Raw genomic sequence first — 11,624 nt, 5'->3', positions numbered from 1 at the left:
AATTAATGAAAACAGGGGAAAGGATTTCTAAATCAATCCTCCAAAGCTAAATATAAGCCCCTCAACAACATAGCATCCAACAACTTCCAAGCTAGTTTTTTTAGCAAGAAAAACGATATCAAAAAAAGTTTTTTTGCCCCCCCTTTAATAAAGAGAACATCATTTATTGCCAACCAATTAGACTATACAACCGACACCCAAATAAAAAAGCGGAGTTTTTTTCTTTAAAATACCTGCCAAGTAGTTTAAAATTAAGCATGTGTGTCATTGTTAGTTGATGCAAAGGCATAAGAAAAGCCAATTTAGCATAGAATCCCAAACGCGATGACTAATTGAGCAGAGTAAGAATAGGGGATCAAGATCTTTAGGAAGGACAAGACAAATCAGACAAACGATATTGTGCGCACCAAAGAGAATATCTCTAAAAGACAATTCGTCTCATGTTGGGAGCCTTCTTAGAAGCAGCCTTCAGGTGAAAAGTTTAATGTGTCTTGGGACTGAAGAACTCTAGGTAGGAGCTAAGGCCGCATATTGCATTGCGTCAATTGCAAAATTCAAAATCAAAAAATCAGCTAAGGTTATGTAGGCCATTTTTTTCAAAAAACTAGAGGCATTTCTCCACCCAACAACTGAATCTTCCATAAGCAGATTAGGAGAGAGGGAAGACAGCAATACCAAAAGTTCCTCTAGTTGTGAATCAGTTTGTGCATAAGAGTTTGACAGAATATATAAGTTCAAAGCCTAACCAACAGTATGTGGAACCTTGTTTTGCAGGTGTTTACTAGAAATTTTGGTAAAAAAAGACAAAATTGATTTTACTTAAGAGATTAAACTCGAAAATATCCTAGGACGAATTGTACAAAAATCATAAGTTTTAAAAATATATTTGACAATGAATGTCGAAATTAAAAGAAAAGATTGAGTGCAGTGAATTAAACAAAGTAAACAAAAACTGAGTTTATAAATGGAACTGTCTATTTAGGTCACTCGTTTCTTTCTAAAACTTGGATACTTTGAGTATATAGAATCTTTGTTAAATTGCGGACCCCTAATCCTTTAAACATCAATTACTTATATACTAGTTCTAATGTAATCGTCTTCAACAGTCAACCAAGCAACGTCCGAAATGTCTTCATTTCCACGCGTCTTTCGTCATTAAAAACTTCCACGTGTCCCTAGTAACTGTATGATCTTATCCATTTCCACTTCTTCGACAATGCTAACATCTGTAGTGGTACCATCATACTAAAATTTTATAAATTTTCCTAAGTCCCACAATTCAAACATCTTGTCTTTTCCTCGACTTGTCTTTGTATCGACTTGACGATAAGACTCATACTTTGATAGACTTTCCATTCACTACGCCAAACAACACTTTAGACAACGTTTTTTTGGCTTTAGACGCACTTTATTTTATGTGTAGCGGTGAAATTTGGTGAGACTAAAGTCATGGGAAAGACTTAGCTCATTTGTTTTAAACAGAGTCGCCACTGCGCTTTATTGTTTTCAAAAGAAATGGGAGAAAGAGAGAATAAAACCCACAGAAGTTTTTAAAATCAAAACTAATAAACTTATCTGAGATTTGGGTAAGGGGGTTTGTTATACAAGGGGAAGGTTTTAAGCACCCCTCATATCCATGGTATCCCATGGGAACCTCTTTGAAAATATTCTTTTTATGTACATCTATTTGAAAAGCATATGTGAACTTGTTTTTAAAAAGACTGTGGGGATGGGAAAAGAAGTTTTTTGAAAGTGAGCTCGATAAGACACCGCATCTTAGGCCTACATACCCCTTAAGTGCAATAGGGAAATCAGAGCTTTTGTAGTTCCTCTTAAAAAGGAAAATAAATAGCCAAGTGGTCAAAATCTTTTTGGGTGTTAAGGTTTAACAATACTCAACGGGTTTTTAATAAAAAGGGACCATGCTTTAACAATACTAGGTCAATGGACTAAGAGTAGTTTCACCGGGAATAATTCTTCTCTTAGCACCAAGGTTATAAAACAAAGGGGTGGTTGAGCTTTAACAATACAAAACCAATAAAAAAGGGACCAAGCTTTAACAATACAAGGTCAATGGACTAAGAGTAGTTTCACCGGGAATAATTCTCCTCTTAGTGCCAAGGTTTTAAAACAAAAGGTTGATTGAGCTTTAACAATACAAAACCAATAAAAATGAGACCAAACTTTAAAAATACAAGGTCAATGGACTAAGAGTAGTTTCACCGAAAATACTTCACCTCTTAGTGCCAAGGTTTTAAAACAAAAGGTTGGTTGAACTTTAACAATACAAAATCAAGGGTTGGTTTAAAAAGGTTGAGCTTCAACAATACAAAATTATTTTTTAACAAGTGAAAAGCTTTAACAATACTTTAACACAAAATAAAAGAGATTTGGAAAAGAGTTTGAGTACCTTGACAATTTTAGTCAATACCATTCTCATTCCTTTGGATTTTCAACAAACAACTTAAGCAATCAATCAATGGATACCTCAAGTGTGTGTGTGTGTGTGTGTGTGTGTGTGTGTGTGTGTGTGTGTGTGTGTGTGTGTGCGAGATAACATGTGTCACAAGAGACAAACAAGTAAGTATAATAATCATCAATGGTAATGAGCAAGGATGTTTATACCTTTGGGTGGATTCATGAATGAATGATGAATGATAGATATAAATCTTATGCATATGGTTAGATAGAAAAGATATATACAAAGAAAATATAATGAAGACAAGTACAAAAACACAAGGATGGAAATCAACAAATATATGTACATGTACAAAAGATAATGATCAAGATAAACAAGTACATAACATTGATAAGCAAAGATCAAGCTATTTTTTGAATTAGGGTTTTGAAATCAACACCTAAACCTAATTAATTTTTAATGATTAAATACCAAATTCTAAAGGAGATTTGGTCTAAGGGTGCATAAAAAAGTTAAGGACACATTATCCTAACCCTAAAAATATATTTACAAAATAAACAAGATTGATTTGAAGAAAACATTCAAAAGAAATGATTTTGTTGATTTTTTAATACATAAAAGACATGTTTTTAATTAATTTTTCATGATAAAATAATAACTATTTTTGGGTTTTTTAAACATAATATGAAAATTGGAAACATAAATAAACCAAACAAAAAAGAACAAGTTAAAAAAGTTAATTTTTCTATTTGTTATGATTTTTCAAATTTTAGTTAAAATTAAAATAAACAAGTTGTAAAAAATAAGGTTTTTGTGGCTTCTAAGGCTTGAACCCGCGCCACTGAACTCACCACACAAAATATACACCACTGGGCCAGCGCACCATAAGTGATAAAAAGATGAACCAACTCAATATGAGAGAAAATAAGTTGGAAAAGGGAAAAAATAAGAAGAAAAACGTCTGGGGCGAGGGAGATTCCAACTCATTATATTTTATCTTTCATTTTTTAAACTGAAGTTTGGCGCCAAAGCTATCTTCATCTTCTTCGTGAGATAACCACAACAACAATGGTTGATTTTCAAACTTCTCTGAATCTTAATCAAATTTAACAAAATAAAAGTACATTTTGATCCATTTTTAAGTACAAATTTAACTACACAACTATCAACCGTTAATTCATGCTCAAACATTCAGATTTCGAGAAAATACATATGAACTCTAAAAATTAGTTTTCAAATTAAATCCTTAAAACTCAAGATTAAGCCCTAAAACCTTAGGGCTATTGATCCTTACATCTTTCTGAGTAGACTGATAACAAGAAGTGATCAGAATGATTCCTAAATGAGTAAGCTCGAGTTTAAGTTTTGTACCTCTGAAAATGGAGATCTACCTGAACCTGGAGGTGTTACAGGACTCCTTGCTTGATCTGGATAGCTTCCTTGTGATGTAGGGAAGCTAAATGGATGCTTAATTGCCCTTCAAAATATCTGGAACCTGTAGCTCGATTGTACCTACAAGACAAAAAAGTTAAAGTGCCACAATGTATTCTAAGTGTTCCAGATGTGAATCAATGATCTGAACAGCTTCTATATGGTATATAAAAGGTGTTTGAATGATTAGTTTGACTAGTGAGCTTATGGAATGAAGTTTGGAAGGTTAAGGCTCTTTGTGAAGCTTTAATGGAGGTTTGAAAGTGATTCTAAGTTTGAGGTGTTTGGGAAGTGTATGGAGGTGATCAACAGCTTCCAAATGATATATGGAAGATGTTAGAAAGGTTGATTTGCACCCATAACTTCTCAAACTAAAAATTTCTATGAAAATGCAAATGACACAAAATATGGATTTTGGAATGAAGAGTGACTTTTGGATTTCTTATGTGTTTGGTCAAGGGAGTGAGGCCCTCTATTTAAAGGCATGAATTAGGGTTTGTGGAGGGAAAAAATATCAGCATTTGGAGTTCTCATGTGATACTTGTACCATCTTGCTTGTTTGTGAAGAAAAGAGAAAATTAGGTTTCCCATGGTGTGGTACAAGGCTCAAGCATGCTTGTGTGACTTTATTCTGAACATTAGGAGCTTGCTTGTGGTATTTGAAATGCTTTTGCTGCAGAAGAAACATTGTAGTGGCTCAAGAGAAGAGTTGTTGTGATTAAAGCCTCTTTTTGAAAATGGAAGTGTGATCTTTATGCCATTAGTGGAATGATCACTTGGATAATGTCTTAAACACTTGGGTCATAGCTCAAAAGCAAGTGAAATCTTATGATTTTGGTGCCTTGAACATGTTAGAGGGGCTGCAAGAAAGGAATCTTTGCATTTTAAATGATTTTGGTTCATAACTTCTTCATGTTCATGGAGTTTTTCTAGTGTTATGGAGCCTTCTTCACAAAATCATATCTCCTAGATCAAGCCATGGAATTTCATGCTAATTGTCTCTTTGGAAATCCCTTTCTACTTACTTCAATCCACTTGTTAAAATTTTTCTCAAACTCTTTTGGGATCATGGAGAAAAATGGCCACAAAGTTAGGAAAAATTCAAGTGAAAACACTTAAAAAAAATTTAACTTTTTTTGAACATAATCTTCATAATTCCATATCTCTCAAAATAATCATTTTTTGTTGAAATAAGAAAAGTGACATATTTGTTTATATGATCGAGATCTACAACTTTCATGTCGAGAGATTTTTGAGTGTGTAGGTGAAATTTGAAGTCCCCAAAATGAGGTCAAAATCACTTAAAAACCCTAATTTTGACCTTTGTTGACTTTTTGATTCTTGATGAATTTTCTTGATTTCTCTTGGTCAAATGTCTTCCATAGTCATATGTTGATGATTTGAATCCTCAAAAGTTCATGGTTGACCCTTTTTTTCAAAAGTCAAAGGTTGACCCACATAGTTGACTTTTTCCAAATGAACTTCAGTTTTGTGGTTTCCAAAAGAATATGTTTGATTTTGATAACTGACTCGTTCTCTCTCAACCGCTAAGCTCAATCTCATCTTTGAAGAAGGACCCAATTCGATCCCGACACAGATTTCTCTGGATTTTTTCCATACTTTATCGGTTCAACCCTTAGTCAACTCAGTATGATGTTTGAATCAAAATAAACATTCATTTTTTAACTATGTTTTTAAACTTCCCTTCATGATGCTTTGCAAATTAGGTGGAATGATAGTTTGCTCGTAGGGCTCTGTCTCAATCAAGTAAGTTAATCACAAAATCTATCTCTATAAAAAATTTAGGGTTTGAGATTGTGATTTATTGTATTTTGATTTAATATTTTTTTGTTAGTTGTTTGTTTCTGTAGCGACTGCTATTGTGAGTTGTTTTCTTTCTTATCCATCGTAGGTTGATAGAAGGCCCAAACGAATTATTAAAAGGCCCAGCTATCTAAGTGATTACATGTTGAATTAATTTAATTATTTTATTTTATTTAGTTTGGGAATGTTATTTTGGGCCCAGCCCACTTATCTGATCCATTAGGGTCCTTGTATTTAAACCTTGCTGCTGCTTGGTAGAAGGCAGAAAATTAATGAACAACTCTTTCTTTTATTTGTTTTGTGTTTATGCAATGGCTAACCCTAGTTTATGATAGTAGTTGCTAATCCTCTTGCATCATTGGTGCTTTCATCTTGAACCCATGGCTCCTCCCAAACCACCCCAACCCACACCTCAAGAGATTATTGAACAAGCTGTTCAAACCTCTAACACACAGCTGGCTAATGCAGTAGATCAGATTCATTCAGATCTGGATGATAGGTTTGTTTTTGTGCAGTCAGATCTGGATAAAACACACCAGAATCTGCAGGAAATCACCACCAAAATGGACAATGACCGGCAGATCTCAGACTCGCGATATGACTCTATTATGTCAACACTACAAAAGCTGCTGCTACAGCAACCTGCTGCCACTACAGCCGCCACCAACCCTACATCCTCAGGTATGAAAACTGTACTCTCCCCTATTCCTACACTAGCCTCACCCCTGTCCGGCATTGCGTCCACTTCCACAACCCCTCCCCGCACCACCACAACCATCCCCTTTTCGTTGGGAACCTCACAAATTCCGTGGGGAACCTCCCAAATTCCTTCTTTCACGTATAACCCTCACAATCATGTTTCCACTGCCTTCACTCCTTACACTTTTATTCCAACCAGCCTACCCCCACCTTCCCCTTATAATATTCCTTTTCCAAACCCCCATACTTACTCACCACCAACAAATCTGCCACCTTTACCCCCATTTCGCTCTCCCAAACTAGAACTTTCTTTGTTTGATGGGTCAAATCCCTTAGAGTGGCTATTCCAAGCAGATCAGTTTTTTGGATTTTATAATATGCCCCCGGAAAATCGATTGTCTATGATGTCTTTTTATATGAAGGGTGATGCTCTTGGTTGGTTTAAATGGATGCATCATAATCGCTTACTTACTGATTGGGCTTCTTTTACTAGAGCATTAGAATTAAGATTTGGGCCTTCTACTTTTGCAAATCACCAAGCAGAATTATTTAAGCTTAAACAAACTAATTCTGTTGTGGAATATCAAGCAGCTTTTGAAAAATTGGGCAACCAAGTTGTTGGGTTATCACATGATGCAATACTGAATTGTTTTATCTCAGGCCTTATTCCAGAAATCCAGAATGAAATTGCTATACACAAACCCACATCCATTTCTCAGGCTATTGGGCTTTCTAAACTCATTGAATCTAAACTAAGAGAGTCCAAACCAAAATATAACAAGCCTTTTCCCGACCCATTTCCTAAACCGCCTACCCAACCAACCCCACCTATTCCATCTACACCCCCCAAAACCAATACCACCATTCAGCCCAACAAATTTCCCATTCGACGCCTATCAAATGCCCAACTTCAAGAGCGTCGCGCCCAAGGCTTATGTTTTAATTGCGATGAGAAATTCATCGCCGGTCATAAGTGCTCTGCTGGAAAATTCCTTTTATTACTGGTGGATGAGGACGAAATACTGCAACAAGACACTAGTTTACATGAGTCTGAACATGAGTCTAAACCAGTTTTCCACTCAGAACAGGAAGAAACCTATTTCCAGCTATCACCCCAAGCTGCTTGTGGACACCTATCTCCCAAAACCCTCAAATTTCGTGGCAGTATTTTTGGCTTACCAGTCACTGTTTTAATTGATACAGGGAGTACACATAACATCCTCCAACCTCGTATTGCCCACCACCTAAAACTCCAAACTACCCCTATCCCTAACTTTTCGGTTATGGTAGGTAACGGTTCTAAATTAAACTGTTCAGGACTTTGCCAACAAGTTCCTCTCACCCTCCAAGACAACTTGTTCACTATTTCGTTCCACTTACTTCCTATAGAGGGGGCAGATATCGTTCTTGGGATGGAATGGTTGCGTACTCTTGGTCCACTCATGGCTGACTTTTCAATTCCAAAGCTCTCCTTCACTTACAATGACAACGACATCACCATTACAGGTGACTCTAAAACACTACCCACACCCTCTTCATTTCATCAAATCTGCCATCTCCTCCACAATGATTCAATAGCATCCTTACACCTTTTGATTTGCCAACCCACCCCTGCCCAAGATACCCTCCCTTCTCCCTCAAATCCAGACCTCTTTGACTCTTTACCTTCGTCCCTTTCCCCCCAAATCACCACTCTTCTCAAATCCTTTCCAAAAGTCTTTCACAAACCTCACGGATTACCACCATCACGCCCTCATGACCATCACATCCCTCTTTTACCTAATACCACCCCTGTCAACGTAAAACCTTACAGATACCCCCATTCCCAAAAAGATGCTATGACAGTTTTAATTCAAGACATGCTTGCTGAGGGAATAATTAAGCCCAGCCAAAGTCCCTACTCTTCCCCAGTTCTATTGGTTCGAAAAAAAGATGGCAGCTGGCGATTTTGCGTTGACTACAGAGCACTAAACGCTGTTACCGTTAGAGACCGTTTTCCTATCCCGACCATAGATGAAATCTTTGATGAACTAGGATCAGCAACTATTTTTTCCAAGATCGATCTTCGATCTGGTTATCATCAAATTAGGGTTACACCGGCGGATACACACAAGACAGCTTTTCGCACGTTTGATGGACACTATGAGTTTTTGGTGATGCCCTTTGGGCTAACTAATGCTCCTAGCTCTTTTCAATCGGCTATGAACGACCTACTACGGCCGTTCCTACGACGGTTTGTTTTAGTTTTTTTTGACGACATTTTGATCTATAGTTCTTGTTTAACTGACCATGCCCATCATTTATCTTTAATTCTCAATTTACTATCAGTTAACCAATTTTATGCAAAATTATCCAAATGTGTTTTCGCTGTTCCTAGTGTTGATTATCTAGGTCATATCATTTCAAGTAATGGTGTCACCCCTGATCCTACAAAAATTCAAGCAATCATGGATTGGCCTCGACCACGTTCTCTCACGACTCTCAGGGGCTTCCTCGGACTCACCGGTTTCTATAGACGCTTTGTGCGCCACTACGCCTCTCTCGCCGCTCCTCTCACCGATTTATTAAGACATTCAAAGTTTACATGGAATGAATCTGCCGAAGCAGCATTTACAAATCTAAAGCATAAAATTGTTGAGAATCAAGTGTGAGTGTGGATAATAGTCCCACATTGGAAATGTGTGTGGTGACTTGAGCATATATAAGTGGGAGAACCCACTCACCTATCACCTTAAGGTTTTAGGTGGAGAAGTGGTGTCTCTCCCACAAAGGTATTGCTCAAAGGAATGTCCCGGAAATTAACGATGCTCCTGACTTGACCCTCCCCCGATGTTGCGCCAACATCTGGTATCTAGAGCTCCGGTTAATCGATTCAAGGCAAGAAGAATGGCGATGGCAATGAATCATCCGAATGGGCATTTTCCAGCAACACTACCAATTCTGAAAGGAGATAACTATGAGAATTGGTGCAAGCAGATGAAGGTTGTATTCTGTTGTCAAGATCTTTGGGATCTTGTAAAAGAAGGGGTAGAACCGCTTGCAGAAGGTGCGAAGGAGGAAGAAAAGGCTGCTTATAAAGAATTGAAGAAGAAAGATTATAAAGCTCTCTTTATAATCCATCAATGTCTGAGTCCAGATAATTTTGAAAAGGTTAGTGATATAGAATCTTCAAAAGAAGCTTGGGAGATTCTTGAAAAATCTTTTGGAGGTGCAGAAAAGGTGAAAGAGGTGAGGTTACAAACTCACAAGAGAACATATGAATTGCTTCAGATGGAAGATAGCGAAAGCATAACTGATTTCTTCACTAGGATTACGAAACTAGTGAATCAAATCAAGATATGTGGAGAAGTATTAACAACAAGAGCTGTTGTCTCAAAGATTTTGAGATCTTTGGCTCCTAAGTTCGACCACATCGTGGTAGCCATAGAAGAGTCGAAGGACTTGTCGAAATTGACAAAAGAAGAGCTTCAAGGGACACTTGAATCTCATGAACAAAGAATGGCTGAAAGAGCTGCAGGCAAGTCGAAGAGCGAAGTGGCTCTGCAGGCTCAGTCAGCAAACGAAAAGAAAGGCAAAGGAAGCTGGACTGGAAATAAAGGTAGAGGTGGCTACAACAATTCGACTGGTCGAAATCAGCAAGAAGGAAATTGGTCGAATCAGAGAAAACCTTCTTACCAAGGATACCAAAGAGGTGGTGCTGCAGGTAGAGGAAGAGGTGGTGGTCGAAAGCCTGACAAGAGTCACATTCAATGTTTCAACTGTCAGAAGTATGGTCACTATTCGACAGTTTGTCCAGAAAAGAATAAAAGTCAAGAAAGTGATGCAAAGTTTGCAAAACAAGAAGAAGAAGAGATGTTGTTGATGGTCACAACAAAAGATGAACATAAATTCAAGGACCAATGGTACTTGGATTCAGGATGCTCATCACACATGTCTGGAAGAAAAGATTGGTTTGTCAACATAAGACCCTCGATGAAAAATATGGTGAAATTTGCAAATGACAATACTCTAGCAGCTGAAGGTATTGGTGATGTAATGATTACGAGGAAAGATGGAAAGAGGTCAGTAATTTCCAATGTGTTGTACATACCAGGCATGAAGAGCAACTTACTCAGCATTGGGCAGTTGGTCGAAAAGAATTACAAAGTTTCGATCGAAGACAAGATGATGAGAGTTGTCGATGCAAGTGGGAGGTTAATCTTGAAGGCTCCTATGTCACAGAATAGAACCTTCAAGATCGAACTCAATGTGATGGAACACGAGTGCCTTGCAACTGCAGCTAGCAGAGATGAATGGATATGGCACTATCGACTAGGGCATCTCAACTTCAATGACATCAGAGACTTGAAAAGAAAGAATATGGTTTCAGGACTGCCAGAAATCGACATTCCAAACGAGGTATGTGAGGAATGTGTGCAGGCGAAGCAGCACAAGAATAGCTTCAGCAAGGATGCAGGAAGTAAGTCGAAGGCTATTCTCGAAATCATATACTCTGATGTATGTGGACCAATCCAGGTGGATTCGAATGGAGGTAACAAATACTTTGTTACATTCATAGATGATTTCAGTCGAAAACTATGGACTTACCTGATCAAGAAGAAAAGTGAAGTGATCGAGGTATTTGTCAAGTTCAAATCTATGGTCGAAAGACAAAGTGGTCGAAAGCTCAAGGTTTTGAGAACTGATGGTGGTGGAGAATATGTGTCGAAAGACTTCGACATGTTATGTGAGAAAGAAGGGATTATGCATGAGGTGGTGCCACCCTACACTCCACAGCAAAATGGAACTGCAGAAAGGAAGAATAGAACCATCATGAATATGGTGAGAAGTATGTTGAAAGGAAAGCATTTACCTAAGGAATTTTGGGGAGAAGCAGTGTCGACTGCAACATACATTCTAAACAGATGTCCGACAAAGAAGCTAGAAGGAATTACTCCAGAAGAATGTTGGTCTAGTGTGAAGCCTAGCTTGAGCCATCTGAAGGTATTTGGATCTATAGCACATAGACATGTGCCAGATCAGTTGAGAAGAAAACTTGATGACAAGTCGAGTCAAATGATACTTATAGGATATCATTCGACTGGAGGATACAAGTTGTTCGACCCAGTGAACAAGCAAGTAGTGATCAGCAGGGACGTGATCATAGATGAGCTTAAAGAATGGGATTGGACTGAAAATGTCAAGAAGGATTCAGTGAGAATTCTTTATGACGAACCAGCTACTGAAGTCGAAAGAGAAGAAGTTCGACAAG

General features: G+C 37.6%; 1 protein-coding gene across 1 annotated transcript; it reads left to right on the top strand.

Moving 5' to 3' along the window:
• Nucleotides 1–6,054: 6,054 nt before the first annotated feature.
• On the top strand, nt 6,055–9,024 carry LOC131614818 (uncharacterized). Its single transcript, XM_058886366.1, has one exon. It carries the CDS (start codon nt 6,055–6,057, stop codon nt 9,022–9,024), a length of 2,970 nt encoding a protein of 989 aa, XP_058742349.1.
• The last annotated feature ends 2,600 nt before the right edge of the window (nt 9,025–11,624 follow it).

Source organism: Vicia villosa, linkage group LG6 (assembly GCF_029867415.1).
Source record: "Vicia villosa cultivar HV-30 ecotype Madison, WI linkage group LG6, Vvil1.0, whole genome shotgun sequence".
Taxonomy (NCBI): Eukaryota; Viridiplantae; Streptophyta; class Magnoliopsida; order Fabales; family Fabaceae; genus Vicia; species Vicia villosa.
This window is presented reverse-complemented; position numbering and strand designations above follow the sequence as displayed.

Coding starts and splice junctions, on each gene's coding strand:
- LOC131614818 (XM_058886366.1), top strand. CDS start 6,055: ATGGCTCCTCCCAAACCACCCCAACCCACACCTCAAGAGATTATTGAA.